Here is a 15,280-nt window from a genome sequence, read left to right as displayed (position 1 = left end):
TGGACTTTTTAAGTATATAATAAAGTATTGTAAAAAACATAAATTTTATAATGTATTATATTTTATAAATATAATATACAATATTATAGTATATTATTGTCATATATCATATTAGTTGATATATTTTTTATTATGTTATAAATATTTAATATTATTATTATAGTTATTACAAATAAAATTTTTTTTTTATTAAAATTTTTTTCATTAAATATATTTATATTAAATCTAAATGAAAAGTTAATATTTTTCATTTACTTACAGAAAATTGTGATTCACTTTTTTATAAGTAACATTTTTTAAAAAAGAAATTTATAGTGTTTTGTAACCATTTCTTGCAGCAGTTGTATCTTTCCATCATTATGCACACAGGCTAAAAAAAAGTGGTTAGTCAATAAACTCTAAAGTTTATGAATCAGGAAAACATAAAAATGAGGGAATAATCCAAATCACTGATGTCTGATGGAAAAAAAGTAGGCGAATTGCAATAAAAGGATGTAACTATTTTTCTTTTTTTCGAAATCTTAGCTTCCAACAAGGCTGCAACCACTACTAGAGTTGGAAGTTACTGGAAGAGAAAAAATTACATTTATAGAGCAAGATAATGGTTGACAGGCGACTTAAGAGATTTCAAAATCAGGAAAGCAAGATAAAGGAAGGGAATTCCAAAGAACTGATATTCAAGGAAAAAGCTAGACGCATATGAATTTTTTGAGCACTTGGGAACAGTCACTTTAAAAGTATCAAGTGTCTTAATTGAATGACAAGTAACACAAGAATGAGTTTTAGTAGATGGCACAAGATATGCTAGCTCTTTATAGCAGTGCCTCTTATAGTATTTATAGAAAAGAGAAAGAGAAGCAACATTATGACAATGAGATAATGATGTGACCTAAAGTTTACCAGTCACTGTATCGTAGATGTGAGATGCTTTTCAAGCTCAAATCCCCCTTCAAGCAATCAGGGAGTGTTTTTTTTTTATCAAGACAAGAATAAATGGTAGCATCATCAGTGAAAAGTGCCTCCTTAGATGTGAGAATATCTGAAAGATAGTTAATGTAAATTAAAATGAATATAGGGCTAAAGCTAGAACTTTGAGGAACCACTAAACTTACAGAATACGAAGAAGAGTACTGTCCATCAAGGACAACTTTTATACTGCAATTGTTAAGGAATGATTCAATAATCTTAAAGATGTTACCTTATACACAGTAAGAAAAAGCTTATGAAGAAGACCAGCTTTATCAGAAGCTTTAGAAAGGTCAAGTACGATAGCCTGAACCTCTCCACATCCATCTAATATACAATAAAACCTATTGGTTATTGTTGTTAGCAAATCAGCTGTAGAACGAGAAGATCAAAGTCTATATTGATGATTAGAAAGTAAGTTTTTATATTTAAGATTATAGATTAAGTGTTAGCTAATTAAATACTCAAAAACCTTCCTTATGATAAGATGAAGACTATTGGGATGGTAGTTATACGAGTTTTATCGCTCTCCAGAGTTTTTGAAAATAGTGATAACAGATGTTGTTTTTAGCAGACTGCAAAATAAGACTGCTAAGCACTTGTAAAATGGTTTTAAAATTATAGATGACAGCTCCGGAGAACACTTCTGCAAGACTATATTAGGTATGTTGTCTGAACTACAAGCTGTAGGCTGTAACATAATTGAATGGGTCATTCAAAGTTAAGTTTTAGTTGATGGATAATGTAATGATAAGTTTCTTTAGCAGCAATCATGTTTGTATTTGAAATAAAGAAAGAGATTTAACCTTACATCAAATGGATAGAGACTGAAGCTTAGCATTTATAGCAGGTTCATTTACAATCAACTTGCTATAAATGCCAGGCTTGGGCCTTTAAATACAATTAATGTGTTTTACAACAGCAACATTTTCAATGCCATTATTGGCCTTGTATAAAAGATTGGGGGCCTTCTTAGAAAAATAAACTCATTTATGAAAATAATATTTCATGCAAGGACAAATAAAAGATTATTAGAGGTAAATAATGGAATCATGAGTAAAAAGTATGGCAAGCATGATTAAGAGAAGCAATCTTAGCAGATCAAAGAGGTGCTAAAGTTTACACTAGTTTACACTATTACATTTAAACTACTTAAAGAAGAACATTATAATATAAAGAAAAACATATTAATAAATTATTAGCTGTAGCTTATAAATAAAATATTCCTTAATAATATCCAGAGGATTCATGACAATTGTTGTATTGATATATAATAATTATATATATAGATATATATATATATATATATATATATATATATATATATATATATATATATATATATATATATATATATATACATATATATATATATATATATAGATATATATAAATATATATATATATATATATATATATATGTACGCCTATAGTGTAGGACTTAAATATAAAGTTTGTGGTAAAAAACAGCTCTTCTCTTGTCAAAGGTATTTAGACAAAATTAAGGTTAGATTATAACAAATCGCATTAATTTAATTGAGGAAACTAATTTAATTTAATGTTTTTTTAAAAAACCATGAAAGCGCAAATTAAAGGTCACAATGATTTTAAAAACATTTTGCATCGTTTTAAAAACATTCTGTTTGTTGATTATTTTTTTAAAATAAAAACATTCTGAATGTTTTTATTTTTTTACTGTAAAAAATGCGGTGAGTGTTGCTACATTGACTATCTTATAGCCTGACTCGCAACGGAGTGTTGTTACATTAATTATCTAATAGCCTGACTAGTAACAGAGTGTTGCTACATCGATTATCTTATAGCCTGACTTGCAACTTGCTACCTCAATTGAAAAATAGCCTGACTCGCAACAATGTGCTGCTATATCGACTGAGGATTTTGTTGTGGTAATTTTTTGCAAGTTTTTGGAGTTTAGAACTATTGAAATCTAAGTATTGGTTAATATTTCAATCATTTATAGTTAATTTATTATTTTTGCTAATTTTAATGCATAAGTCCTGACTTGTAACCATTCTTACCTCTCATTGATTTTTTTAGTATGGGCAAGTCTCCAGATTTGAAAACAAGAAAAAGTATGGAAGTAAAAACCTTACTTCTTCATTCGACACATTCTCAGAGAGAGAGCAGCAATTGCAAGTGTTTCAAAGTCAGTAGTGAGCTAAATTAAAAGAAAAATTGATGCAAATGTGCCTCTAGAACCAGACCGTGTGGCATAAGTGGCAGAAAAAGGATCACTACTCCATGTTGTGACCGTAAAATCTTTCTTAAAGACAGAAAAAAAAGGGTGGCTCAACTAGCTGCAATGATAAACAATGAAAGAATTAATGTGTTTAAAAGGACGGTTCAGAGAAGGTTGGCTGAAGAGAATTTAATGGGTCATTGTCAACCAAAAAACCACGTTTAACTGAAGCCATGAAAAAAAAGCGACTGGAATGGGCTAGAAAACACCAGTATATGACTATTGAAAACTGGAGTAAATATAATTTATAATATTGTAAGATACCAGTAAAATTTAAGATTAATAATTTTACAATATCTTTGAAATGTTTTACAGGTCTGCTTCTTGGGCGAATCAACATTTTAAAATTTGATGGACAAAAGCTCGTTTATTTGACAACGCCCGGGAGAAAAATTCCACCAGGACTGCCTTTTGGAAAAGGTTAAACACCCTGTGAGTGTAATGGTGTGGTCTGTGATCTCAGCCAAGGGTATGGGCTGCCTTTACATTGTGGAAGGGACCATGAAGCAGGACCAGTACAAGTGAGTACTGGAAAACAGGCTCTTGCCCCAGGTCCAAGAATGGTTCCCTGGTAATGTAGAGTATATGTTCATGCATGACTCAGCACTGTGCCATAAAGCTAGAAGTGTTACAGCATTCCTAACTGAAAAAAAGTGCGTGTTTTGCCATGGCCAGGGAATTCACCTGATATGAACCCCATAGAAAATCTATTGGAGTTCACAAAACGGGAAATCAACATTACCAAGTAGCAAATGATAGAAACTCTTATAAGAGAGTGACATAGCAATCCCAGTCTCAAACACAATGCAAAAGTCTACATAGAAAGCATGCCCTGATGCCTGAAAGCCATTATTGTAGCTAAGGGTGGCATTACAAAATATTAAGATTATTACCTTATTTGTTATTTTAAAACTTTTTATAAAAAAATAAATAGCTATGAATAAGTTATTATATTGTTTTATTTCTAAATTAAGCTCTCTAACAATAAAAACATATTTATATAATAATATACATATACACACACACATATATATATATGTATATCTACAATAGCATATTTATGTCAGCATTTGCTCACGTTTTTTGCTAATCTAAATCAATATGGCTTTTTTAGAAAAAGAAGAAAAAAAACAAAGAATAATGAATAAAAAGATTGCTGCCCCATGCCAAACCCTCAGGGTAGCAGTGCTCTGCTGCAAGTCAGGCTATTTGTCAGTTGATGTATGTACTGAAGCCCCCTGCTGCAGGTTATTTTAGTATGACATCACACTGCTCACCTAAATCATTAGTATAAGATATGTATGTATATGGATGGGTTAATTTTAAAAGATTGCATGTCTTTTTCAGACAGTTGTGAGAAAAACGATTTTAAAAGTTTAAACTTGTATACAAATTCAAATATTTATAAACATATTTCCTCCACTCCCTATAATCTGGTAGACAGTAGAGGGTGCAGAAATTGACATTTTAACATTCATAACTCAATATAGCCCAAATTTGGACATACAATGTTTTAGAATTAACCCATATATAGATTTATACAGATTACTATAGAGATAAACAATATCTCTATAGTAATCTATACTATGGAGATAAACTTGACTATCTCTATAGCAATCTGTATATATCTATATATGGGTTATCTAAAACATTGAATGTCCAAATTTGAAATAAATATATATGCATGCATATATATATATATACATATATATACATATATATATATATATATATATATATATATATATATATATATATATATATATAAATATATATGTATATATATATATATATATATATATATACATATATATTTATATACATATATATATACATATATAAATGTATATATATATACATATATATATAGATAGATAGATAGATGGGTAGATAGGTAGATATTATATGTACGTGTGTGTATATGTATGTTTATTTTATATATATATATATATATATAAATATATATATATATATATTATTTTATAAACATCAATTAATATGAATTTCTCTTGATACTAAATTTATTTATATTTTTCATTTATTTTTGTTAAAGAAATTCTCGCTGGATTGTTGTGACCAGCGTCTTCAGCTTTCAAGATATTTAAAGCTTTAAAAAAATCTTTAAAGCTGAAGACGCTGGACACAACAGTCCAGCGAAAATTTCTTTAATAAAAATAAATAAAAAATATAAATAAATTTAGTATCGAGAGAAACTCGTATTAATTGATGTTTATAAAATAATAATTTACATACTCTCATACATGATGTCTACATTCAAGAATGCATATATATATATATATATACATATATATATGTATATATATATATATATATATATATATATATATATATATATATATATATATATATATATATATATATATATATATATATATATATATATATATATATATGTATATATATATTTACAGTCTTCAAAAGTGCCAACATAGCTAAAAGTTTTTGAGGTCAACAAAAAATTTTATATATTTACTTTATTTATGCTATGCATTATGTATAGAAATATTTTATTTAAATATTTCAATTTAAAAATCATTTTAAGTACATATAAATAAAAAATTCGGTCAAGTCTATATTTGTGGTCAGATACATGACTTTTTTCCGCCACTTAGATAGGTAAAATATATTTATTAGTTAAATTTCAACAAATGTTTTAATTTTTTCTCTAACACAAAAAGCCTTTCATATAAAATCTTCAGCTGTGTATTATATTTACAAAACTTTCAAATTAGAAGATATTAAATATAAAACTATAAGTTCCTTAGTGAAACGGAAGAATAACAACAAAATTATCATTAAATCTGCTGATAAAGGAGGCTTCTGATGGTTCTGATGGATGCTGATAACTATAGAGATAAACTTGTGCACCAAGACCATTTATTAACTGAAACATATATAAAAATTGATAATAAGTCGGGTAAAATATGTTTTAAGAAACTTAAAAATCATGTGCATAAGTTTAAAAAATGTTTAACAAAAAAGAAATGACTTATCTCAAAAACTATGAATGGAAAACTAGCAATTTTTTTGTGTTACCAAAAATTCATAAAATCTAATGCAATAAAGTATAAATCGAATGTTAATGCCTAGATGATCTAAATGGAAGACCAATAGTTAGGGGTTCTTTTTCACCTACCCAACGCCTTAGTGAGCTTGTTGAAAAAATCCTCTTGTGCCAAATCACCTTTTGTACCAAAATTAACAACATATATTATCTATTTTCTATCATGTGATGGATGTGATGGAAAAACAACATACACCTAAGTTTAGGAACCAACATCTATACATGCAGAACAGGTATTGGTTCAGATAAATTTGATCAGCATGTTTTCAATTTCCATAAAAATGAACCTTTTTTTAAATTATTTTGAATGTTATAAATCTCAAATGAGAATTTACTTCTTATTTATGAAGCTTATCTACATAAATAGGGACATGACACAATGAGCATATAAACAAAATGTAATTATTTTCACATTATTTTTAAAATTTCCTTACCAATAAGAATCAAGTTATACTGTATTATTGTTAATTATTGTTTTTTTCAAATAAACCTTAATTACTTTCTTTTTAAACTTTCTTTAGGAAGTTCAATATAAGGAGTTTTTTAAATAAGTTTTGTAAATCGAGAGTGTTGGCTTCTTATCATGACAAAAATAAATCAAAATATCATCAGCGAACAATGCCACCTTAGATGTGAGAATATCTAGATTGTAAATTAACAAGAGTATAGGGCCAAGGATTGAACCTTGAGGATCCACTGAAGTTACAGGATATAAAGAAGAGTGCTGTCCATCGAGGACAACTTTTATACTAAAGATGGAAAGGAAGGATTGAATAATCTTAAAGATGTTGCTTGATACACCGTAAGAAGTGAACTTATGGGGAAGACCAGCATGCCAATCTTTATCAAAAGCTTTAGAAATGTCAAGAGCGTTAACCTCTCCACCTTATCCTAATGCATAATAAAACTTATCGGTTATTACTGTTAGCAATTCAACTGTAGAACGAGAAGATCGAAATCCATATTGATGATCAGAAAGTAAGTTATTAGATTCAAGATGAGAGATTAAGTGTTTGTTAATTAAAGATTCAAAAACATTACTTATGATAGAAAGAAGACTAATCAGACGGTAGTTAGATGAATCAGATCGCTCTCCAGAATTTTTGAAAATAGGGATAACAGATTGTGGTTTCCAGCATGCAGGAAAACAAGACTCTGATAAGCATTTGTTAAATAGTTTTGAAAGTATAGATGAAAGCTTCGGAGAACACTTCTGCAAGACTATAACAGGTATATTGTCCGGTCCACAAGCTGTAGAGGAGTTAAAGCAGGAAATCACTTTAGATACAGAAGCTGGAGTGATACGAATGTCAAGCAATGGATCAACCTGTTTGACAGCTATATCAGGTAGAACGCAACTAGTGGAATTAAGAAATGATGTTGATGAAAAGTTCTCAGCAAACAATTCAGCTTTGTCTTTAGATGAGGTGACAAAGTCTGAACCATACAAGAGAGGTGGAATAACAGATTTGCCCTTATTTAACCTATTTTTTGTGATGAAATACAAGATTTCATGACCTGAGAATAGCAGGCTTTGATGCAGACGAAACATTTTTACAATGATTTCTAGCAGTAATAAACAAATGTCTGTTTTTTGGAGAATTGTTTTGCTGATAGAAATAAAAGTAATGGTTCGATTGGAAATTGCAGCAGCACAATGTGAGGAAAACCATGGAGATAAGTGACGCTTGACCTGGGATTGTGGAGAGGAAAAAAATGAATCCATGCCAGTCTGAGTCCACAAAGTTATGTAAGAAGCACATTTGTCAGCAGAAAGAAGAAAGATTTCTACCCTAGGGCCATCACAATGATAATCATGGAATGAGTCCCATTCAGCTTTAAGATAGTTGTAAAAGATACTATGATAGGGGGATTCAGATGATGAAAATGAATGAGGTAATAGCTTTTGGGAGATCAAACTGTGATCAGAAGCACCTAAGGCTGATTGTGGAGAAACTTTTTATTTGCTTTTATACATAATTAATCCTATAAAAGTTATACAGATATGCATGTATTTAAAATACGTATATGCTTGTAACAGTGTGTACTTTATAATCAAATGCAATATATTTTTAATTTTATAATAACATTTTTTTGAAACTCTTGAGTATATAAATAATTTTTTTCACAATAATGTGAAAAAATTTATGATAAATCATATAAATTTGATATTGTATATCTTATAACTTATTAGTTATAAAAGTAAACTTATTTATTTACGCTTATTTTGATTTGGTTCCATTTTTTATTTTTCTTAAAATAATAGAAAATTCCTCTGATAGCAGTTTTAACAATAGGGTATGGCAAGGTTAGATTTTGGCAATAACAGCCTTCTGATAACCTTAATTTACTCTTGCTGCTATTCAAACGGAATCATTAGAATACCAGTTTATTTTATCACTGGCGTTAAAAACTACCAATTTACATTTAACTAGCCATTATTTTATTGCAGAGTTCAACAGTACGATGTGAATACCGCTGCAGGTCAGCTTATTAGGTAAGAAATTTTTAGCAAAGCGATGAAGTCTTTGCTTAGATGGTTTTTCACACAACTGTAGATGAATGCATTTAACATCTGCCTTGTACAAGTATTTTTTATTTTTTATGTGTTATTGGAACAATTTACTGCAAAATATTATTTGAGGAAACTACTTGAGGCTGTTACTGAAACAACTTATTAGATCAAATTACTGAAGTTGAAAATAACAAATTACTGAAACAAATTACTGGATCAAATTATTTGAGTATATTAGTGAATTTTTTTTGTCAATTAAAAGTTTTTGTTTAGTTTTGATTTTTTTGCTTCTTTTATATGTATATTGGTGCTGTGACTACAGAAATCTCTTGATTAAAAATTATCTTAAAAATCTTAGCAAAGATTGTTTTTATTATATTTTGCAATATTTGAAACCAAATTATTTGAAACCTAAATTGACTATGTTTAAACAGAACTTTACTATAAATGTTAAGTAAGAAACTTCTATGTACCTGTATAATTGTTTTCTGTATAGATAGTTTTTTTGGCTGAAACAAATCCTCTGCACCATTTTTTATTTTCTTGTCATTTATACTCTACATTTAGAGCACATGTGACCATGTTTATCACTGACCCCACTAGAGTTTTCAGGAAAAAAGTCCAAATAAAAGTGCAGAAAGTGAATTTTCAATGACGCTATCTTGGCCTATTTCTTAAGCCTATTTTCCTATTGTGGCTTATTTCTTGTACACTAAGATAAGCATTGTCATAAGTTCTTCATAGTTTTCATCTTTTTCATCTGCTTTCTTGTTTCCTAAAAATTATCAAACTCAAGTTTGAAGGATTTTCAAGAATTCTTCTCAAAACCCTAGAGAATTTCATCTTTCAAAGGTTCATATATATGTAAAGCAGTAAACAAAAGTTTGCATATCTCAATTACATTCCTAGCTTGATGGCAATTACTTTAAGATCCCCTCAGATCTGTTACAATTGTTATTGTAAGTTGACATTTTTAAACATCTTCATTTTTGTTTCCTAAAAAATCATAAACAACATTCTTGGAGGATTTCCAGAAATTCATCTCAAAATCCCAGAGGATCTGATAAAATTGTTCATTTTTCAAAAGTTCGTATATCTGTGGGTATAAAATATAATAACATAATATTTTGTGTATACCAGTTGCATTTCCAGCATGATGCCAATTACTTTTAGCACAGATCAGGTTGCAGTTAATAGATTCAAGAAGCTGTATGTTGACAAAAGGTCAACATGTAGCTTTTTGATTGTTGTGGCGGTCAGGAAATAGTAAAGTTTTTGCACTTTTCTGCTACAGGTTCCACTGCTGTAATTGCCATAATTTCTGCTTTGTTTTAATTTAATTTTGTATGATCTTGTATCAGTCTACTGAAGATATCTTAGGAATTGAGTCAGAATCTTGTGTTGTTGAAGGTTCAGGTGATTTAGCTCTAGCATGATCTGATTTTCATTTTCAGATTCCAGAGAATAGTCTGCTAACATATCAGAAATGAGGAATTATGCTTCATGAAACAAATGACAAATTGCTCTGTACTGTAGAGATGGCATCATACAAATAACTGTCTGAGGCATGATTAGTTGGCTCTCTCCATATCATAGAAACAGCTAAATGGATGGAATGATTCTTTCAATTGGTCTAGCTCCAGATTTTAGAAGAACAAGTATTGCAATGTATATGTAACACTCAGGTATAATCTTGATCTTTAATCTTCCACCCAAAATAACAATGATAAGCCTCCCTCATCACTATAGTAAGAGAAGATTTCTGTGAGAAAATCTAGCTTCATCACACACATAACAAAGGTTATCAACATAAAATATATGTAATACTATAAAATTTGTTTGATTTCCTCTTAATAGAGGAAGATATTAAGTTAGTAAATGTGATAACTTAGCACAAATTATTTTCAATGTGATGACTTAGCAGGATATTGTTGTAAATGTGATGCTTCTTCTAGACTTAAAAAGAAGATCAAGCCAATATTTAATAAATAAGGCCATTTTTAAGTAAAATTAAATGTGTCTTAAAATCTAAAGCTAAACAAAGTTTTCAATGTCACAATCTTTTTCAGCATACAACAATTAATTATAGTTTGCTGATTTCATCACTGATACATTTTGCTACAACATGTTAATGCAAGATATTTGATTTTTACACTTGTATAAAGATTACACTTTCAAAATGATTTACTTACACCTTCGAATTAATTGAAGTTTCCAGTCTCCAAATTTACTTATATAAGCAGGTTTGTTATAGACTTAGTTCTTAAAGTTTGCTTACACAAGCAGATTTACTATTGTCTCTAGTCATAAAGATTACAAAAGCATAATTAAAAAATTTATTTTATACATAGAATTTTTATTTACACATTAAGTTTAAGTAAAATAATAAAATTGATTTTACCATTTAATTATTTAATCACACTTTTTGGACATTTATTATCTATCTTAATTTATCATTGATGCTTAACTTAAAAAAATTTTTAATAAATTTTAAAAGTGTTTGTTATTTTAATTTTTTTTGTGATCTTTTTTTAATGTTAGTGATGTGTTTTTATTATTTTAGTTCTAATTGTACCAGTGTATTTGGATTCGGTTATAACTTTTAATACTGACATGCGTTTGTTATTTAACCAGAACATACCAAATCATCCATTAACCTCTATATTTACATATAAAGTTGATTTGTTTTCAAATGTAGATGTTTCAAGTTTGAATTTTTCAATTGATAATTCTTATAATTGTAATGTTTATAATAACCTTACAATGAGTATCTATCTGCTTGTGTCTCAAGACATTCTAATTAACAGTATAAATGAAGTGCAAAAGTTGTATAATTATTCAATGTTGTATCTTTCAAACAAACCATTTGTAGATTTTGTTTTGCGACAAGGATACAACAGTATTGATTTGGTGAATCTTTTTAATGATGCTAAAAACAATTATCATGGAGTTGTGAATTATATTAGTATTATTGTGATATCTAAAAACATATCACAAAATAATGTTTATTGTCTACTCAACCAAAATAATGCTTCATTGCTTATATCATTTGGAACAGGTTTGGTTTTTTTAACTATTTTTTAGATTTTGTTGATAAGATAATTTTATCTTAAAAATCTATGATAAAATTCATTTTTACTATTTTACTAAAAAATATCTTTTCTAAAAGTTTTTAGTTAGATCAAACAAATTCTAAAATTTAAATTTTTTTTACATGTTATTTACCTCCTAAGACCGACTGAGCCACTACAATCGAGGAGGCTACTTTATTGTGGTTATAACCCTTTCTCAACACCCTAACTCCAATACATGAACCCTGAAAAACAAGGCTAATGAGCAGAAAAACAAGTTGAGTGCGGTACAACTAGGGGAGGTGGGCACTACTAGATTAAAGGTGGGCATTGAACTTGGAACTTCTTGTTCATGAAGTAAGTGGTCTATCACTGCACAACTACCATATAATTGTATTTCATAATTGTTTTTATAAAATATTTTTACATAATATCAGATGTTTACATTTTTTATTTATACATATATTTATACATATATTTATACACACGTCTTTATATTAAAACATATATATTTTTTATTATACATGCATGTTTTAACATTTTTCATGTTACAATATGTTTATATGAAATATTTTTCTCTAATTGCTGTATTATCAAAACATAATTAATAATAATCTGATATTTTTTTTTTTTTGACAAATATTTCTATTAGGTCTATTATTCCAGTTAAAATGTAAATAAATTAAATATAAAAACTTAAAATGATATAGAATTAAAAATGATGTTAAAGTCAAAAAAATCTATGATATTTTTTTGACTTTTTTGACTTTTTTTTTGCTTTTTTCTGGTTATTATTAAGGATGATGTAGAATTCAAATTTCATTCCTTCCTTATTAACCAGTACACATCCACATCTGCACCATTAACTAATCTTAAGACCTTAAACCCTAGACATTGACTCTTTTGTTTTATTTGCTAAACAATTTCCTCATGTAAAAAGGAAAATATTGGTTTTCTGTCTGAAATTAAAAGTTGAATAAAACATATTATTATAACAGAACTCCATATCTTATATAAAATATATAAAGGTTTATAATTTGAAAATATCAATCAGCTTTATGTTGAAATCCTGCTGATTTAAACTCCTTTAAAATTCTATTTAATTCTAAATTTATACATAAATATTTGTATTAAAATATATATTTTAACATATTTTAACATTTTTACATGTTATTTTAAATTTTTATTTTAGTTTGCAAATATTTTAAAAATACTTTATTTTAGTTTTAAAATAATAAAAATTTTTTTTTCAATTGCTGTTAGGGATTGCAATCCCGCACTTGATTTACAATCCCGCAATAATATGTTTACTCACATTATATAAAATCCCGGGATCCCAGGATTATATATGATGTGAGGTATTTGCTAAAAAACAGAAGTTAACACTGCATTTATGAATATACGTTTTGATGTTATCAATTTTTTATTTAATTTTATTATGCCTTATTTTCTATGGTGCCTTAAATTGTTTCAGTTGTGTAATAGGCAGCAGGTGTATATAAAGATCTTAAAATGATGCAGAAGTATATATATGGTACCTTCCATATTATGTTTTAAGATTACAGACTTTACAGAATAATCTTTATCAAATAATTGGATATGTAAATAACATTTAAACATTTAAAGTGTATTTGACTAAAGTCACTAAACAATCAAAATTTTAAAATAAATTTGTAAACATAAATTTTCTTATATTTGGCTACCAATGTAGCAGCTGTAGCAACATGCTACTTTGTAAAAAATAACAAAATAAGTTGTTTATTAATATTGAGTAACAAAAATTAAAGAAAATCTTTATTTTATATTTATAAATAAATGGTAGCTAAATAATAAATGTAAAACAAAAAAATAATTCATATTAAATGCATACTTTATTTACAAACTTTCTTTTTTTGTCTGAAAATATGCCTGGAGGAATAGTAGAGCATTTAAGGTTTGGTCATTTAGCCTACTCCTTATTTTACTTCCAAATACCTAGCTGCAGAAAATCCCCGCTCAGGTTCGATGCTCGTTGGTGGAATAGATAACAATTATTGGTATACTAATTCCAAATTATGCCCGCAGTTTCCACCATTTTCAAACAGATGCATTTCTTTCTTTATCATTGACATTAAATTTGAAGTTTGTGTTTCTGGTTCGATGGATTTCATGCGTTGTGCAATTTGTTCTTGTAACTTTTCTCTTAAAGACAGGGAGGCTGGAGCTTGTGGTTCTTCATTTCTAACAACAGCTATTATATTTTCATCAGCATCAATACTTGATTTTTCTAAATTATCATTTTTAAAAGCAGCTAGTCTCTCAATAAGTTTTTTTATCTGATTCCTAATAAGGGTTTGAGGAGGAATTCCAAAAATTTTGCAGACATTTGTTTCATCATTCACAGCATCATATTTTGGGTTTTGAAGGTATTTTAAAACACCAGAAATTTTTTCACATCTTCTTTTTTTCATTTATGTTTTTATAGCTTGTAACATTTTATTAGCAAAGGGAGATTGTTTTTGAACAATCTGCTGCAATAAAAATATGAGTACTGTATCTGCAGTGCATAGATTAGCATCTTGACTGCATAACGCATCTACTGCTAATTTGACAGGTGCAAGTACTACTATTATTTCCGAAAGAACCACAAAATCACTTTCGTTTAAGGAAACTGGGTGATTTAAAGCTTTCTGTATACATGTTTTTAAAGTAAGGAAACACTCTAGCATCGATTTTGGATTGCAAAACAAGATGGAAGAGAGTTCCATCTTGTTTTGCAATCCAAAATGAGCGAATGCTCGCTGCCTTTCTCTTCTAAGACATATTTTTGCAAGACTGCATCATTTTTTGTCGGGGATCATTTAAAAATTACAACTACCTTACGCACTTTTTTCACTAGTTCTTTGATATTTTGTTCATTGGTGAGTAAATCCACATTTGCTGTCCCATTATTTGTTGGCGGAAGAAAGTCTAATCCCATTTCCTCGTCTATATTTTCTTCATCTTCGTGATCATCTGTTTCATCTCAATATCTTAAAATCAATATCAATATATTGTTTCCTTCAATAGTGCTTTGGTGTCGGACATTGGCGTAGAACTTTTTTTATAAAGAATATCACAAACTGCAAGGTGAATTCCATGGACTAAACACAACTGGTGTTCAGCCTCAATAGTTTTACCCACACAAACCATTACATTTCAAATTAGGCTTATTTGATAAGTGCGTATGAAGACCTTTTGTAGAACCACCCAATAATTTCAAAATAACACCACATTTCTTACATTTTGCTGCCAAATTATCTGCAGACTTCAAATAATGTCATCACACTGAAGTTGGGTCTTTATCTTTTTTGTGTAGAAAAAATAATGTTTCCTTTTCACTGTTTTCATTCATGTTTAGAAGG

At 28.3% G+C, this 15,280-nt stretch overlaps 1 protein-coding gene across 2 annotated transcripts in view; it reads left to right on the top strand.

Annotated features, from left to right (window-relative positions):
- LOC136087586 (uncharacterized) overlaps positions 1 to 15,280 on the top strand; it is a 144,847-nt gene that overhangs the window by 68,497 nt on the left and 61,070 nt on the right. For both annotated transcript variants that reach the window (XM_065810785.1, XM_065810786.1), the window contains exon 9: positions 11,390 to 11,884. In XM_065810785.1, the coding sequence (XP_065666857.1) occupies positions 11,390 to 11,884 (495 nt within the window). The remainder of the gene's footprint in view (positions 1 to 11,389; positions 11,885 to 15,280) is intronic.

This window comes from Hydra vulgaris, chromosome 11, assembly GCF_038396675.1.
Source record: "Hydra vulgaris chromosome 11, alternate assembly HydraT2T_AEP".
Lineage (NCBI taxonomy): Eukaryota > Metazoa > Cnidaria > Hydrozoa > Anthoathecata > Hydridae > Hydra > Hydra vulgaris.
The sequence above is the reverse complement of the archived record's forward strand: the minus strand, read 5'-3'. Positions and strand labels throughout refer to the sequence as shown.